This window comes from Urtica dioica, chromosome 1 (genome assembly GCF_054948205.1).
Source record: "Urtica dioica subsp. dioica isolate 48M chromosome 1, U.dioica_male_clone48M_v1_H2, whole genome shotgun sequence".
Classification (NCBI taxonomy): Eukaryota; Viridiplantae; Streptophyta; class Magnoliopsida; order Rosales; family Urticaceae; genus Urtica; species Urtica dioica.
Window position 1 is genome coordinate 7,984,869 of NC_142756.1, and position 19,335 is coordinate 8,004,203.

General features: G+C 35.5%; 1 protein-coding gene across 1 annotated transcript; it reads left to right on the plus strand.

Moving 5' to 3' along the window:
* The first annotated feature begins 11,721 nt into the window (after window positions 1-11,721).
* On the plus strand, window positions 11,722-15,423 carry TTL4 (tetratricopetide-repeat thioredoxin-like 4). Its single transcript, XM_089610263.1, has 7 exons — window positions 11,722-13,095; window positions 13,186-13,387; window positions 13,472-13,659; window positions 13,763-14,096; window positions 14,349-14,553; window positions 14,676-14,782; window positions 14,944-15,423. Exons 1-7 carry the CDS (start codon window positions 12,266-12,268, stop codon window positions 15,094-15,096), a joined length of 2,019 nt encoding a protein of 672 aa, XP_089466389.1. The 5' UTR covers window positions 11,722-12,265; the 3' UTR covers window positions 15,097-15,423.
* Window positions 15,424-19,335: the final 3,912 nt, after the last annotated feature.

Consider the following 19,335-nt stretch of genomic DNA (forward strand, 5'->3'; position numbering starts at 1 on the left):
CTGTTGAGGGAATAATTATGGAGAAGTTTCAGAGCTCGTGTCACGCCAGGTATCGTTTGTATTTTCTTTTTTTATGCCTTTCCTCGGCGAATCCTGCCACGAAATATTTTAGGTTTATGTTATACGAGCTCTATAGATAAATATTGTTCTTGAAACAATAATAATTAGGAAATATTCGCACAAATTATCAACTGAATAAAAGGGGCAAAAATGTCATTTTACATACTTTAATTTAAAAATAATAAATATATATATTAACTGACTGACGCAATTTCGAAAAAAAAAACAATTTCAAACATGTCAATTTAACGAGGGTTTTCAAAATAATGTGAAGCTGCAACATTGACTTTCATCGGCGGCGACAATTTTACGGGGGCTAATATAAAATAAAATCCCGGGACCTGTTATAAGAGTTTTTGGGCAAAATAAAAATGAAACTAATAAATAATGATAATTTTTTTTTTTTTTATTTGAGAGGAGCCTTAAGCTTCCTAGTCGATCCGCCCCCGATTTTAGGTGACGCGTCGCTACACACTTTTTTCTTCTAACAAATACGTATGTATTGATCTCAACGATATCTCTCACTTACCTGGACGGGGTTTTAAACACGATTTCTCTTCTTTGTTCCGATATGCAAACTTGTTCACACCCAACTTGCAAGGCTTGTTCTCGGCTGCTTTGCACGTCTTGCGCAAATATAACACGGAGCCAAGGCTTGTTTCTCTGTCTTGTACTCCATGGTGGAGCCAAGGTTTGATCAAAGTCAATGTCTTGTTCCATGGTTTTGTTGGCTTGTTTTGTTTTTGTTTTCAGTGAACCAAGACGCCGTGTTTGAAAGTTGATGAGACAATATGGTTTTCAGCTAGTTTTACTCGTTATTCACTGCACACTTGAATTATATATGTAAGATTCCGAATTTAAGGAACGGCTACGATCATTTTATTTTAAAAAAATATATATTTAGAATTCAAACATTAGGTTCAAACGATTTATTTTGAATTTTATATTCAAATGACATGTTTGTATTTAAGTTTCATTATAGGGAAATTAGACAAAACAATCACCGTTAAGTGATTGATTAGTGAAATGATAATGGATGCTAGTTTTCAAACATATTAGCATATATGTTATCTATTTTAAACATGAGTAATTTTATTAAATTCCCGATTTACCTCCAGAGCATTGCATTAACCACCGATTGTAAACATGCTTCAACTGTGGCCCGAAAACATACAATAACTCAGCTCATTTACGCATTTTTACTGTGTTGATTGAGTGTTTTATTTTTAAATTACTTTCTAATTATTTAAAATATTTTAATTTCTTACGTGAAGTTTTTTATTTGGCTGCACCAAACGTATGATACTTAAGCTCAAAACAAACTATTAACCAATACCCATATTTTATTAACGCGTAAATAAAATTTGTATTATGTTTTTTTAATAAATATTATATACATAGTACACATTTTATTCATATAACGAATATTTTAAAAACTATTCATCAACATAATCCACAGATGTACTAGATCTTAACAAAGAATCAGAGACTGAAGAACAATGCAAATAAGCTTTATACATCGCTACACAAAATCAAAACTGATTAATATTTCACAATAAATATTAAATTGAAACTAACCAAACAGTTTTATATAATTAAGAGAAGTGTGTTATATTCTCAGCATTCTAAATTAGTGACGCGTCAAAGCAGAATAGGTAGAGACTAGTGCTAGGGTTGATCTGTAGCAAGATGGTATTTATGGTTTTTTTTTTCCCTTATTAATTTGGTTTAGGTTACTAGTTTCGTTGAAAGTTTTTTGTATTATTTTACAAAAGATAAAAATGGTATGAAGTAGCCAATTCAAACTATGACTTTTGCAAAATAATCATAGTTTCATTAGGTATAACAAAATAACCAATTGCTCAGATTTATTCCCGCGTTCCTTCAGTGGAGAAAATCAGGCGGAGAAGACGAAGACATCAGGCAGGGTCAGCAAAGAGGGAGAAAATCTTGACCCAAAAGTCTCTCGATTCGGAGGAAGTGATGCACTGAACACAGCCAGAGGGGCAAAGCGATCAGTGAGGGATTCGGCGCTGAACGATGTCCCCGGTGATGAGCTTATTAGAGGAGAGAAGCCATGGAAGATTTAAGAACACTGTAAGAGTCCGAAAAATAAGCTGTCATAGAGTTAACCACGCTCTACGATCGATGGAATATATGTGGGATCATGGAATATATGTGGGATCAAGGGCCGCCATCAGATCTGTGAATTTTTCCAAGTTGTTTTTGTTTTGTATTCAGCGTTTATGAATCGGATTTCTAGGTTTTTCATCAAATTTAATCATGCCTCAATTAATTTTAATCCAGCCTCCAGTGGCTTTTTAGCCATATGAAACATTAGAAATTTTGAAATAGCAAACGTTTCGTTAATTTTTTGTAAATAGCCACGTAAATCTATTTAAGCTATCAAAATAACTAAAAATGCAGAGTGAATTTCTAGTAAATATGACTATTTACGAAATATTTACAAAAGTTTTTTGCTATTTACGAAAAATTTACAAAACGTTGGCTAAAACGCAAACGCTTATGTATATGTGACTTATATCGCTAAATTTTTGTTAATTATAATCCATGCTAGATTAAAGTTAATCCCTACAACATACCAACAGACTAATCCAATGAGAGTTAAAGCTATTCAATTGTTTGACATTGTAGTTTAATTCAGAATATTTGGAATAGATTGTCATGATTCATTTTGTTCATATTTTCATGAGTTTAAGGTAAGATTAATTTTAATACAGCCGAGATTAATCTTACTTGGGCTAATTTGTTTATAATTGTCAAACTATGACTATTTTGCAAAAACTTAAGTTTTATCGGACTATATAGCCACCGACCAAAGCTTTCCAAGATAAAATTATGTACGTCACACTCTCTGGTTATTTCAAATGACTACTTATCTCGAAGGCTCTTAATTATTCGTGTACATCATCAAACCGGCCTAAATAAATCTCATCTTAGAAATATTTTCTTCCTCAAAAGAGATTAGAGGACGAGAAAAAAAAAGTTGTGAGCTGTGAATCTGATTTTGAATCTCAGCTATATCACAAATCACATATTCATGTCCAATTCACATCTGACATTCCGATCTTACTTCACAAATTTTGTAGGCCAGAATATCACCGACTATTGTGGTTCACAGTTTTTATTTTATTAACATATAATTATTATATATATATAAATTATATGAAAAAAATTAAAAGAGGTGAAGGCATCATAATATCTCTCCTTATACGGTGGTCAAAATCAGTTTTTCTTTTGTTTTTTGATTTTTTTTGTTTTTTTAAATTTATTAATGCTACATCAATGAATGGCAAGCTTGGTAGAAATTCAAGTGATGATCAATAGATGGATAATATCAAGAATAAAGTTTTTTTTTTCCAGATACTCCAAAACAGTGCATGTTTCTCTTTTGCTCTTTAATCAATTTTGGGCATAGCAAGTTTAAAAGGGTGCAACAAATTTTTTTTTTTTAATATTTGACATTTTGCATTGATATCATTCAAGGTGGTAGATTAGGTTTTATGCTGCCATGAAGTAGGCTTTTATTTTGGCAGGCTCAAATTAGGCCTAAGCTTAGCCCAATCCATATCTAGTTAGACCAACACATAACCCTTTTTTGCTATTACATGCACAGCATATTCCTCAAAATGAATGAAAATAAAGGTTCTATATTTACAAGGGATCAAACTCACACTTATTGCAGACTATAAGAAATTAAGAATACATCAATGACGTTTCTAATTAAGAATCTTAAGTACACCCGTGTTCCGTAAATTTCCCATGACTGCATGCCCATGAATTAAAATTGATATTATTTTTTTATTATGGAAAATTGACATTATAAAGAATGCAATTGAAACTCCACAACTTAAATTAGACTTGAATCACTGGAATAGAGTTGACTTTCCACCATCAAAGCAGAGGTGACTAAAATCTTTGAAAACAAAGAGTAGTTGACTGAAGAAGCCCATAATTATTATATTAGAAAAATCACTAGCCGGTCAATTAAATTATACATGTGATACAGCAATTGGGTTAATGATAGTCGATACATGTTTTCTCATCTGCCCTCCAACCATAAACCATATTGTTTGTAAGTTTGGAAAAAGAAAAAAAAAGTTCTCCATTATAATACTGCAGAGAACAGTTTTTCTTCATGTGATTTTATATGGTCTTAAAAGTTTAAATACTTGCAATATTGTTTTGTTGCGCACATGCAATGTCACTAGTGCCACGGTAGTAATACTACCGTATTACACCAGCCTTTGACTTTGTTCTATATCAGGCAGAGGGCCAGAGTGAGAAATTTAATTAAGGGGTTAATGCATAAAAAAAATTAAGAGGATTAATTTGTAAATTTTTAAGATAAAAAAAAAATTTAACATATGCAAAAAGTATTTAAAAAAATCAAGGGAAGGCTTTGTCTCCAGTGTCGGAGTTTCCCTAGCTGGCGATGGAGTCCGTGGAGACAGGCTTTGTTCTTCTCCGTTCGAGGTGATTACGCTTAGATCTTGGTGGCTTTGGCGAGGGTCCGGGAGTTGGTTGGTAAGAGCCGAAAAAAGGGAAGTGGATTGGACCATTGGTCTTTCTTTTCTTATTGTTTTAGATTCAATGTTTTGTCTTTGCTGTTAAGTTATTTGGGTTAGTTAAGTAAGTGTAGATCTGGTCATATTTTTGTATTTTGATGGTTTATTCCATCGTTATGAATGTTGTAATTTGGAAAGCCAGTTTAGATCTAGACTCGCGTCAGGTTCGGAGGCCTTTGAGATTTTGAGGTTGGCGTAGGATTCGAGATTTGGTCTGTTTTTGACACTGTTAGTTTTGCTTGTTACAGGATTTGCAGAAAATCTTTGTTGAATGTGCGCAATGGAATTCTTGGCGAGTTATATCATTACTTGTTGAATCCTTCCTTGTCTCATTTGTTTTTATTTGCCTAATTTTTTGCAGGACATTTGATTATTGTATGAGATATCGATTGTTGTCCGAAATATTTGTAAGGTTGTAACCAATTATGTTTTGCTAATGAAAATTTCCCTTTAAAAAAAAAATTGCCTACGTTTCAGGTATATACATATGACTTAAATAAGCGGTAGAGCTAATTTACAAAAATAAAACTCTTAAAATGTGATCATATTTGATATTAGCGCATGCACATGAAACGCGCCGGGAAAAAATATATCCGTCATCCATGAACCAAACAAATATAAACCTATAGATGATGAGATCAAAAAAAGGAGCGGAGCTAGGAAGTCATTATAGAAGGGTCAATGGTTAAAATATTAAAAAAAAAATAGAGTAAAAAATAAAATAATTTTTTTAAGAGGACCAAAATTTAAATTAAGGATTTTCATGAAAAAAAAATTCACTATAATTTGTTGCTATAAAAAAATTTGAACAACTTTTATTTTATTTTATAATATAAATTAAGAGCTGCTATAAACAATAAAAATACAAAGTGTACACTGATTAATTCTTTTTATTGACAGGCCTAAAATAACTATTTTTAAGGGTGTATTTTCTTTTTGAGTTTTTTTTTCTTGAAATAATTTATTTTTTTAGTTTTTATTTGCTCAAATTTTCTGTTGGAGTTGGATTTTCGTGTTAAAGGCTCTATGCTATGCCTACCTACCCAGTAGTCTTTCTTTTCTCTTGCACCAGATTAACAAAAAGGCTACTTTGTCGAGTCGCAGGCTTGCTGCCAAGCCTACCGCTGTGTGCACCCCCACCAACTCCGTCTCCATCGCCGACATGGCCACCACGGGGCCTGCCCACATGCCGGTCACCTGTCCAACCGAGTTCCGAATTACTACACCCACAAAGGCGCCGTCCGCTGAAAAGGACGCATCAGAGTTTGCCTTGTGCCACCTTATCGCTGGCGGCTCCCACGTCGGATCAGTGAGGGTCGTGACGCAAGTCGGTTTAGCGGGATCGATCGGGGATCTGATAGATCTCATCGCCTCAGCTTCCGCTAGTTTACGGTGGATTCGGCAGAGGAGAGACGTCGTCGCTGGGACCGAAAGTCTCAGTTTCCACTGGTTTCGATTCCACCACAGTGTCTCGAGAATGATGGCAACTCTCAGGGCCCAGCGGAAGGTTGCGCCCGCCTCCGGGCCTGTGAATCTTGGGTTCGGGAACAGGATGATGTCTACAGCCTACCGGATGTGGGTGGGGAGGCTATCTGCCAGTCAAAGCCGTCCGCCACAGTGAACCAGATCGCCCGAGCCAAGGAGCAGTTAAAGAGGACATGGATCGCTGATTCCTTCACGTCGTATCACACCGGGCAGAGTTCGACCGGTCTCTGCAGGATTCGCGCCAGATTATCCGCCGTGGGAATCGCGTTATTCCTAAGGCGCCACATGAACAGCTGAGGCGGCTATGGAGCTTGGAATTCCAGATCTTGAGCCAAGACCTGTGTTTGGGATTGAAGTGAGCTCCCCTGATTTGCCAATACGCGGACTTCACTGAGTGCGACCCCGAATCAGTCGCCGTCCAGCACACCACATCATCCTTTGGTCTCGGCAATGGAGAAATTTTGAGGACCGCGTCTACCGAGTCTGGCTCAAGGACCTCGTGTAAAAGGGCCCTGTTCCAGATTCTAGTGCCTGGGATGAACAGGTCCGCCACCTTCGAGATTCTTCCCTTGTCCGTCTTCCATTGGAGGTGGTGCGCGCTTGGGATCCATCAGTCGATGTGAGGATTGATGTTCGTACCCGAACCAACTAAGTAGCAGTGATTTCGAGAGAGTAAGTCATGCGTCGATGCAATATCCTTCCAGCCCGAGGAATCCGACCCTTTATCCTTACGGTGGATAAAGGTCCCGGTCTTACAATATTTCTGTGTAAGAACCCGGGCCCAAAGACTCGATCGCTTCTCCATGAGGTGCCATCCGAGTTTACTGAGCATGGCTTGATTGATGTCTTCAAATCTCCTGAATCCGAGTCCGCCATGGCTGAGAGGCTGATAAATATCGTTCCAGCTCCGGAGCGCAAGGAATCTGTTGGAGTCGCTCGAGCCATTCCACCAGAATTTTTGCACCATAGCATCTAGGGATCTAGAGAACGTAAGTGGGAGTCGATGAGCCGACATGACATAGGATGGGATACTCAGAGCCACCGATTTTATGAGCGTTGTACGAGCCATAAGGGACATCGACCGTGCTATCCAACCCTCAAGCGTTTTAGCCAACTTATCCTTGATATATTTGAAATCCATAGACTTGTTTCGGCCTGTAAACAACGGATTGCCGAGGTAGATCGCGTCTGGCGGGCAGAGGGGCATATTGTGGCGAGTCTCATCGTCGCAATTTTTGGAGAAGAAGATCCCTGATTTGTGGGTATTGACTTGCTGCCCCGACCACCTTTGGTAGAGCTGAAGGCATCGTTGAATAGCCTCAATGTCTTCCTTCTCCGTCCGGCAAAGGAGCACCGTGTCATCGGCAAACATGAGGTGCGTGATAGGAGTAATTCCACGGCCGATCTGAATACCATGGAGCTTACCCAACTCTTCCTCTCGAAGCAGCAACCTTGAGAGCACTTCTGCAACGAGGATGAAAAGATACGGCGAGAGTGGGTCGCCTTGTCGAAGGCCACGCGACGGATTAATTCGCTCAAGAGGGCTCCCATTAAGTAGAGGAAGTCATTATAGAAGGGTCAAGGCCTTAAGGGTTAAAATATTAAAAAAAATAGAGTAAAAAATAAAATAATTTTTTTAAGAGGACCAAAATTTAAATTAAGGGTTTTCATGAAAAAAAAAAAAATTCACTATAATTTGTTACTAGAAAAAAATTAGAACAACTTTATTTTTTATTTTATAATATAAATTAAGAACTGCTATAAACGATAAAAATATAAAGTGTACACTGATTAATTTTAATAATTTTTTTTTTATTGATAGGCCTAAAATAACTATTTTTAAGGGTGTATAGTTTTTTTTTTTCATTGAAATAATTTTTTTTTTTTTTTTTTCTCAGATTTTCTTTTGGAGTTGGGTTTTCGTGTTAAAGGCTCTATGCTATGCCTACCTACCCAGTAGTCTTTCTTTTCTCTTGCATCGGATTAACAAAAAGGCTCTTATTCTATTATTATTTTCATTTTGGTTTCAAGGTTAACATATTTTTTGTTGGTAGAAAGGAAATGATTAATAAAAATAGCCTTTTGTAAGGCTGGACCTAGATTCTAGTTCCTTTTTATGTACCTATGAGATACGGACACTATCATTATAAGCTAATGACATTCTAATTTTTCAATATTGATTTAGAGGACCCCCAAATCCTGTCTAATTCCTCGTCTATGTTCTTAAAAAAAAAAAATCAAATAAATAAATCATCTCATCAACCCTGATGAGGAACGTTTTCTTGATCAATGTTGGCGTATTAAGTACATCATATTATTTTGTCAACATATATGACATTCTCTTGTTTTTATGACACTATTAGACTCAGATGCCATAAACTTCAATAATTGTTATTATTTTAATTACAGCCAGAGTGACTAGTTAATGAAGAATATAACTCTTTCTTATTTTTATTTGGACGGAATAATTACAGAACTTAGAGTTAGACATTTTTCTTTTATATTCGCTTTTTTATTTTACATCTGTAAATGCATCAGAAGAGCTGTCTATGTAAGACTCCCATATTTACGCAAATATGGAACACTAAAATTCGTGGGTCAGGTAACTGGTAGAATTATATTTAATTTATTCTTGTAGGAAAACAAAAACTGGAAAAAAGAAGATATTATATGTGTTTATCTACCAGCAATTTTCTCATTCTACCAATTTATTTTTCAAATTCAATTTTATTCAATATAAATTACTATTTTAAAATATGTATTCGATACCTCAGTACAAATGCCTGATTATTTTATACGCATTGGGGAGGATCAAATCATTACCTATGACATATGCACTTCTTTGTTGTGTTCTTTTTAATAATTATATTATACTAATGTTGAGCTTAACATATGTTAAGTCCTAACTTGTTCTACCCATTTTCCCAGGATTGGGATGCTTTGGTAATAAGCTGTCAGCAATTAATCTTATAATAAATGATGAGCAATGGCATGGCTTTGATAATTTCAAAAATTATTGCCCTAAAATTGTTCTTAAAATTGCCAACTAATTGACAACTACGTGAGAACGTGTTAGGCACAATTTCATTCCCAAGCTCACGATGGACAAACAAAGTGTCAAAATAGTCTTATGTGGGAAACTTGGAATTATTATTAATGCGTGGTTGGTTTACAAAGCTTTTGGTTGGAATGATATGTTGAAAAGGGTCTTAGAAATGTGCTCTCAATTGATCCGGTCATATAATCATACCCATCCCACCTAAAACACGTAATTTTACGCTCACAAATTAACTTGGTCCATATTAATATAATTATATAGCGCTAATGAGTAAGAAATTGAACCCTAAGAATTTAATTTGGGTGGCAAGATCTCTTGCATGTGAAATGATTTCTGCGAAAGAACGAAGGTTCAATATTTAAAAAACGCAATATTGACGTTTGAAGATTAGATCTTATAATTTGTGCTTAAATGTTCAATGTAATCGATGATATGATGTATGATGTAAAATTTTATTATTGTAAAAAGAAGTAGTAAGAAAATGCATGATTATAATATATATGCAAACCTGACAGAGACAATAGCCAAGTATAAACAATTATCTTTTTGTTATTGTTCTTAGTCCTTGTTCATTTATTTATTTTTGATGGCTTATTAGTGCTTCAACTATATGAATCCAAATTGAAACTTAAACTTTTGCAAAGTAGTCAATTTATATACATTTCGGCGGGTTGTCACCTCACTTTAACTCCACAGTAGTATAATATTTTCTACTTTGGGCCTAAACCTGTACAGTTTTGTTTTTGGACACCTTCCCAAATTGCCTCATACTAATGAAGTTGGTGAAATACTTATATCTAAAGCAATCATTGCCTATTCTTACAGTGTGGAACTTGAATTGTTACCCCCAACACTTTTTAGTTTCTAAAAACTTATTAATTACTAAAATACTGAAGCTGCCACTTCTTCTTCGTAAATGACTTATTTTTATGTTGTCCCACATGAAACATTCAATGATATTGGGTTAATACATAAATTACCAAAAATCTAACATGAGTTTAAGCCCAACCGTCCATACTAAGATTGGTGTTAAAGGAAAGACTATGTAATTTGGATCAAACACTCAAGATAAGTACTTGGACGTCTCACATTTCATTAGTGACAAAACTAAGCTTTTTTTTTTCTTCGATTCGTGATCGATTATTGAAGAGACTTGCATAGTCGAATAAAAGATTTTTCTATGAAGCCAATTAGAAAATGTTTATCAAAGTAGAAGCACTCGCCCTTTTTTACTTACACGGGGGAATCATACGAGCCACTTCTTCTTCACGAGTGGCTCCCTTTTATTTGCCACGCACGATTTATCGACATTGAAAATATCAAGTGGGCTTTAGAGTAGTACTTAGTGGTATCAGATCAATGCATAAATTACTAAAAATTTAATATTAGTTTCAGCTCAAACCATATGAGATAATACGTTGTATCATCAGATCAAAATACAATATGAATATTGCATACTACGTCTGAATCGATTGCTTTTTCTCCTATATCGTTTTGCAAAATTTGCAAAAGTATTTTATTGTTTGTTTTTTTTTGCTTTAAAGTTTGATAATGAGTAACTAGCGTTTTGTAGTATTACTGTAACACCGGTATAAATTAAATTTAAAGCAAGTAATTCGTGCAAAACAAATTAGAATTTGACATTTACAAATGACAACTCATTCATCAAATGCAACAAAGGATTATGTATTAATGAAATATTAATTAAAGTAGCAAATAATGTAAATGATTTAATTGACGCTGATTGAAATGTATTAATTTTTATGGCTCGCAATGAAAAAAAAATTGCGCCGGAAAATATAATTATCTACTATAATTGCAGTAGTAAGTATGTCGTTATTTTCACGAGCTAAAAATAATGAGATTAATAAAAACACATCGAGCTCATGTTCAATGCCCAAGCCCACAAGCAAAGTCATTTGGTCAAACATCTAGTCAACTTGACACTTGCCTTCAACCCGAGTCATGCCTTCAACCTGACGCTTGTTTTCAACCCGGGTCTTGCCTTCAACCTGACGTTTGCCTTCAAATCGGGTCATACTTTCAACCTGACACTTGTTTTTAACCCGGGTCTCGCCTTCAACCTGGTTCTTGCCTTCAACCCAATTGACCATTGAACAATCGAGACAATTTTGACTCTTGTCTTCAACTCATTTTGACCATTAAGCAAGTTTTGCCTTCAACCAATATTAACCGCAAAACATGTCTTGTCGCCAATCTATATTGACCATACATATTAGCTATAAAACAAAGTTTGCCTTCAACTCATTTTAGTTACCAAATGAGTTTTGCCTTCAACTTATATACGCGTAGCGATTGTAGTATTTTTAAACAAATATGAAAAAGAAACTTTTTATTAATCTGATAACTAAAACTCAATTAAGTGTTGGCATTGGCAAGACTCTTTGTCCGTCTTGTTATCTGGCACATGGTAATGAATAATACATATCGACCCGCTTATGAAAATATAATGAAAAAAAAGGAAGATATAAACCCCACTCACATTGTCACATATAAATTCGGCGGCCAATAGAATTTCAGTCTTTCAAATGCAATAAAAATTCTACAGTAAAAGTGTCAAAAAAAAAAAAATAGTAAAATTAAATGGATAACCATAAGATATAGGTAAGAAAAATTATAGAGAGAGAGGGTTGAAAACTAGAGTGAAGGAGAGTTAAGAAGATAGAGAGAGAGAGAGCACAGCAACACTGTCTCGTGAAGTGCTGGCTTTCAGCCTTTAATCATAGACAGCCTCTAAAAAAAAAAAAAACCCAAATCTCACGACGCACTAACGAAGAGAAGAAAAGGAAGAGAGGAGGAAAAAAAAAGAGACTGAAATCTTTGCTTTCTCATTTAACGACACATCACGAGATTTTAATTTTAATTTTTTTTTTAATCGATCCCCATCTTCCTTTTCTTCTTCTTCTTCTTCTTCATTTGTACTTCACACACTTTCACACAGTTGAGTTGAGTTCATTTTCAGCTCTCACATTATTCGATGCTCTCATAAAACTCAACAAATACAAATCCCCACACCAAACTAGCAAAAATAAATAAAGTAAAATAAAATAAAATGTCGTTCACCGGCAAAACCGTGCCCGAAACGACGACGAACTACGACTCTCTCTCGACTCGCTTCCGCGACTCACTGAGTTGCCGCGACAACAAGCCGGATTCGAAGGAATCACTCGATCTGAGCTCTCCCGTCTCTCCGCTCCCCAACGGCGGCTCCGCCGCCGCCGCCACTTCCAGCTCCGGCTCCAGCTCCTCAGGCTCCGTCTCCGGCAAGCCTCGGCCGAAGAACGCAAACCACTCCGGCGAGCTCGAGACCACCAGCCCCGCACCCCGCCCCGGCCACCGGAGATCCGTCTCTGCCGGACCTCCACTGATCTACGCCGGCGGAAGCTTCGGCTCCACCCACGCCAATTTTCCCGCCGCCACCACATCGTCGCCGTCGTCGAGCTCCGGCGGAATCGGAAGCGGATTTTTCCCGAGCGGGAACATATGTCCGACGGGGAAGATCGTGAAGACGGGGATGGCGGCGAGGCAGTCGAACAAGACCGACGTGCTTAGGTCGGGGACCGGAAACTACGGTCACGGCAACATAATGCGCGGCGGCGGCGGCGGCGGAGCGAGGGATCACTCGGCGCCGAGGTCGGATCCGGAGGAGGTGAAGAGGATGGGCAACGAGATGTACAGGCGAGGAAGCTTCGCGGAGGCTCTGGCGATGTACGATCGAGCCATACAGGCTTCGCCGGAGAACCCTGCGTACAGAGGAAACCGCGCGGCGGCGCTGACCGCGCTGGGGAGGCTCGGCGAGGCCGCCAGGGAGTGCGAGGAGGCCGTCAGGATCGATCCGAGCTACGGCCGGGCTCACCAGAGGCTCGCTTCTCTCTATTTCCGGTGAGTGTTTCTTGTTCCGTGACTGTGGTGTGGGAGTGGAAGGAATGTGTGAGAGGTTCTGAGACGATCGGTCTTCGTTTTTTGAGCTAGGTTTGGGCTGGTTGAGAATGCTCGGCGACACCTCTGTTTCGCCGGCCAAGTTGCGCCGCCGGAGCATTCAGAAATCCACAGGTTGATCCCGCTGGAGAAGCACCTCAAGAGATGCGTTGATTCGCGGAAAGTCGGGGATTGGAACAGCGTCGTCAAGGAATCCGAAGCCGCATTGGCCATCGGCGTCGATTCATCTCCTCAGGTACTCGAAATCTGTTCTTCTAGAAGTTCCGAGCTTAGTTCAACTTCGATACAATCTGTTCGTTATTTATGTATATATCTGCAGCTCTACTCGTGCAAAGCGGAGGCGCTTCTGAAGCTCCACCGGCTCGAGGAAGCCGATTCGTGCCTGTCAAACATCCACAAGCTCGAGGACTATTACCCATCTTCGTGCCTGCAAGCGAAGTTCGTGGGCATGGCCGTGGAGGCTTACGTGCTCTACGTTCGAGCCCAGGTCGAGATGTCACTTGGAAGGTAAAAGAAAAAAGAAAAAAGAAAAAACCTCGTCAAGAGAGAACAATCCTCGGAGATTTTGTTTTGGAGCGAGTAAGAATGGGTTGTTAGATTGTGGGTGCAGATTCGAGAGCGGTGTGAGTGCGGCGGAGCGGGCGGGGCGGCTCGACTACGGCAACCTCGAGGTGGCTAGGGTTTTGACGAACGTGAAGATGGTGGCGAGAGCTCGGGCCAGAGGGAATGATCTCTTCAGCTCCGGGAAGTTCTCTGAGGCTTGCTCGGCTTACGGGGAAGGCCTTGACTACGACACGTCGAACTCCGTTCTCCACTGCAACAGAGCCGTCTGTTGGTCCAAGCTCGGGCTCTGGGAAAACTCCGTCGAGGACTGTAATAAGGCCCTCAAAATTCACCCTAATTACACCAAAGCCCTTCTCCGTAGGGCCGTCTCTAATGCTAAGGTAACAAAAAAGAATGAGCCTTCTTTTTTTTTTTTTTTTTTTTTTTTTTTTTTCGTTTTGAACTATTTGAGCGACATTTAGGTCTACTAGTTTGTTATTATAGCAGAAATGGTATTAATAAAACGATTGATTTTGCAGTGTTTTTAAATGAACGAAATGTTACGAAAATATATAGTTTTGCAGTGGTATTAAATTAATTAGTAAAATGACTAAAATGAATATATTTATTAATGTATTACTTGATGGGTTTAGCTTGAAAGATGGGTCGAGGCTGTGAGAGACTACGAGGTATTGAGAAGAGAACTTCCCGGGGACGCCGAGGTTGCCGAGTCCTTACATCGTGCTCAAGTCGCGTTGAAGAAGTATCACGGCGAGGCCGTTAATAACAAAAAGTTCGACGGCGAAGTGGAAGAAGTTTCGAGTCTCGATAAGTTCAAAGCTGCAATATCCATGCCTCGTGAGTTTCAATCTAATTTCTGTTTTTTTTTTTTTTTTTTTTTTTTGTTCTTTTACCTATAAATGCCTATTATGCTTTTTGAAACGATCCTCGTCTAACGAAAAACGAGTGCGGAGTTTCAGATGTGTCGGTCGTTCATTTCAAAGTTGCATCGAACGAACAGTGCGAGGAAATATCTCAATTCATGAACATGCTGTGCGTTAGATATCCGTCTGTTAAATTCTTCAAGGTAGAATGGAAGGACCGTTCTTGTCACAACAAACTCAGCCATTTCTTTTGCTGCATTATATTTTTTTCGAAACATTTCATACAGACTTTTGCGAAATAGCATGTGTTTGAGGATTTCAAGTAAAAGTATGTGTTATTATTTTATTTTTTCCGGTTTTTTAGGTCGACGTAGAGGAGAGCTTGGCTGTGGCGAAAGCCGAGAGCATAAGAGCGGTTCCGACGATCAAGGTGTACAAGAACGGAGAAAAGATGAAGGAGATGGTACGCCCAAATCATCACTTTCTTGAGGAGTCTGTGAGAAACTGTGTTCTCTAAAAGAATCACAATTCTTTCTCTTTCATTTTCTGCTCTTTCTATTCAAATTTCTTCGATTCATCATTTCATACTAGGATTTTACTAGTCTTATTTTTTTTTTTAATTATTATTATTATTATTATTTACCTGTGACATAACCAGGTACAAAAATTGTTTCATTGATTTTTTTTTTTCGTTCTGTCTCTATTTATTTTAAGGCAAAGGAAACTCCAATTAGAGAAAAAAAAAAATAGAAAAAGAAAAAAAAAACTAGCTTGTTTTAGTTCAGAGATCTGGCGGAATTATATATTCTTTCTCAATTCATTTGCCCTGCTGGTTTATTCTTTATCCCATTGGATACCGCTACCTGTCATTTTCCATTTTTTTTTATTGATATAATTATTATAATATATGTGTGTGTGTACATATATCTATATATATTTAAGTCTCATCTTTGGACCTCAAATGTGCGTCCTTGTTGCCGATGGTGTGTAAAAAAGTGTAAACAAGCTTAAAAGTTTTCAGACACCAATGATGCTCTCTAAAAAATTATAGAGATGGAGATAGCGATAAGGCATGGGTTGGGATTTAACTTTTTGAAGCAGTGTTTGAAATATAAGATTTAAGTTGTAAACGATTCAAAATCAGATAGAACTCCAAAATTTGAAGATAACTTAACATATTAAACTTTCAGTAACTCGGTGAATTTATAAATTACACTTGAAGGTTGTTGGATGGACCAAAATATATTTGACCACAGACTAAAAAAAAAAAAAAAAAGGACGTTTGAGTATCTATACGCCAAAAATTCGAAAAGAGAATCCAAAATTTAGCTGCTCGGCTGCTCTTAAAATTTAGCTGCTCGTCTTCGTTTAGAAAGAAAAAACCACAATAAAATGTGAAATCACAATTGTAAAGAGAAACAAATGCAACATAATGAGGTCAAGTCATCAAATGTGGCTAAATTTTAAACATATATAAACGTTGGTTACATTGCAAATCTAACATTGACCTAGTCCGTGGGATAAACACATTTACACATATAATTACTTCCACAAAATTATATAACAGGGTTTGTGGTTGGACCGTGGAAGATGGCAGGCAACAAAGCTACAAGATTTTAAACTATTAGAGCATCTCGAACCCAAAACTCTAAAAATGCAGTTTTTTGCACTACAAAATACAGTTTATGTCACTTCAAATAATATTTCATCTCCAACCCAATAATTTATTTTGAGAAGAATTTGTTGCAACTAACCAATTCTTTAGATTCGTTTTTATTAAGCAAATAGTCCACTAGGCCGAAGTAAATTAATTAACTTTTTCGGTTAATTTAATTTATTTCAATCTGGTGGTCTGGTGAGCTGTTTTCTTAATAAAATGAAAGTTTGACTATTTATTCAAAGTATGACGGACTATTAGGCTACTGCCCTAATTGTCCTCTTATTTTTAACACCAAAAAGACGTATTCCATATTTTCTTGCATATTTTAATAATTTTAACTTCCTAGTTATTACACTATAATATGTATATATTTAATTTGTATCTTTTGTATCCAACCATAGTATATAATTTTTTTTTTACATATTATTTAAATTTAAAATGATGTGTGACTCTCCAATTAATACAAAGTAATATTTTTTTTATAATATAAACACACATTACAAATAACATTTAAATACTTGGCAAACAATTATGAAGTGAAGGGCATCATACTAAAATACTAATTAGAACTTTACAAGAAACTATAGATAACAAAAATACAAAACATAAACAATTTATTATTTACTATTATTCATTAATTAACTTTTCCCAGACATAATCTATCAATACGTTTGCACTTAACTTTGTAATGTATTATGTCTATCATATTGTTTGCACTTGACTTTGTAATGTATAATGTTTAGCAATTTATTTTTTAGGGTTTTAATTTGCATATATGCCATGTAATCTAATGACTACTTTTGATCGATGTTCATACCAAATTAAAATAACATAAAATAATTTTGTTATAAATTAATATACTTACGTAATAAATATTAAAATATAATAAGTTTTGAGGTCATTTTATAATTAGTTAAATTATTTAAATATTTTTAAAATTCTATTTCAAAATAGAGTGAAATGAATAGTGAAACTTCATATTTTAAGTTTTCTATTCACTCATTCTATAATAGAGTGCGAAATGAGATTGGATTGAAGCATATGCAACTCTATTTTGTCACATCTCACTTCATTATAAAGTGGGTTGGAGATGTTCTTATGATAATAATTTCTTATGAGTTTGCAGCATAAGTTTTGCGTGGTAATTATTTTACTTTAAACTTTTTACCGATAAGAACTTCTGATGAGGGATCGAGAGAACCGACAACAATTAACTATTTTTTTTCGCAAAGTTAATGGTTTGCATTGACTTTAACAATGCAAGATCTGGCCATTGTACACTACTTTTACGAATGTTTTCTATTTTAGGTGTGTAGTAATATAAAGAACCATAATTATTTGATTAGATGATGTGGATTGTCTCTCAATACAACCATTTATTATGAGATATTTCTTTATTCATTTAGAACATCTCCAATAATATTAGTGTAATTTTTATGCTAAATTTTTATTTTACTCCAATGTACAACAACAAATTTTACACAAAATGTTAAAAGAATATAATTTTATACTAAATTTTTAAATTTCATTAATGACTAATTATATATCTAATCATATGTACAATCATTTCACTATATTTTATTTATTAATTATGTGTAACATTTAGTTAAAATTAATAATAAGTTATTTAAAATAAAAAATGTAATTATAAAAAAATGAAAAATGAAAAAATTTCATTGTATGAATAGTAAAACATTTTTTTTAGAAAATAAAGAATACACTATTAAAAAACAAAAATATGAAAACTACATATTATTAATTAAAATAAGTATACTAAATTATTTAATTGTATTGAAGGAAATAATTTGGATTATTAATAAAGCTTTAAAAAATTTAAAAATTTTAAATAGACTGAGATTAACTAAAATATGTATTTCTAATTAAAAATTTATAAGTATCTAAGCCACCTCAAACTTATTAATTTGTAAATAGCCAACATTTGAACATTTTATGAAAAATAGTCAATTGTCTTACGTGGAACTATTTTTTGTGTTTTAATATTCCATCTATACCCTTTTTCAAATTATACACAGTTTAAATAAAATTCATGTTTGAAATTCAAATTATTAATCACTGATAATAATTAATTTATTTCCTTCCTTATTGATAGGAGTTAGTTATTTCCAAAATCTTTTCTCTCTCTCTCTCTCTCTTTTCATTTTCACGAGTAGGAAAATTCAAGATATATGGATTAAAGCTGGTCATATGGAACCCGGGAAATGGGATCCCCTGGTCCTATCCCATATTTTACGAGAAATGGGACTCCCGAAACAGTAAAAAATGGTACCGGAAAATTCCGGAACCATTTTCCACTGTACCGGGAATTTTCGGTACCATATTTCGCCGTTCCGAGATTCCCATATTTATTTTTTTCATTTTATTTTATTCATGAATGCATTTAAAAATAAATAAAAAAATTCATATATTTTCAATTAAAAAATACAATTTAAAAAATGTGTGGTACTAAATGGTGCTAAACGGGGATCACAGTTCCGTCTCATTTTCCGGATGGTTCTGGGACAAAAGTCCCGGTACCACATTTCACAATACGATTTTTTTCCATTTCCCATACGATACAAATAATACGGGAAACGGAATCCCACGGGATCCAATATGCCCACCTTTAATACGGATGCACATCGTGTATGATCTCTAATATAAAAAAGCGATATACTTGTGTGCGGTGAACTAGCCGATGAAAAGCTTACTGATATAGGTAAATGTAATGTACAAGAATCACAATCTATTAGATTGGGACTTAGTAGTACATTTATCCCAATAAAAATAATCAAAATTTGAAACCCAAAATGAGCAGGACGTTGCCTTAGCCTATCATTTTTTTTAAATATGCTCTCTCTCTCTCTCTCTCTCTCTCTTCGAAATCATAATTGTCTACGTTTTTTTTTTCAGTAACGCTAATTAACGTTAAATTACAACTTTTTGTATTGTTCATCATGGTAAATATTTGATATGCATTTTTTTTTAATCAGTTACTTAATCTGGAGATTCTAATTATTATAATTTTCATTTTTATTTAAAAAAAATAAACAAAAAAATGGGCGAAAAATGGTATTTGGGTAAGTTAATAAAAGACAA

Excerpts from the sequence above, each read along its gene's own strand:
- TTL4 (XM_089610263.1), top strand. The coding sequence starts at position 12,266 with ATGTCGTTCACCGGCAAAACCGTGCCCGAAACGACGACGAACTACGAC. Across the intron at positions 13,096-13,185 it reads CTCGCTTCTCTCTATTTCCG|GTTTGGGCTGGTTGAGAATG; the intron begins GTGAGTGTTTCT and ends TTTTTGAGCTAG. Across the intron at positions 14,554-14,675 it reads AGCTGCAATATCCATGCCTC|ATGTGTCGGTCGTTCATTTC; the intron begins GTGAGTTTCAAT and ends GCGGAGTTTCAG.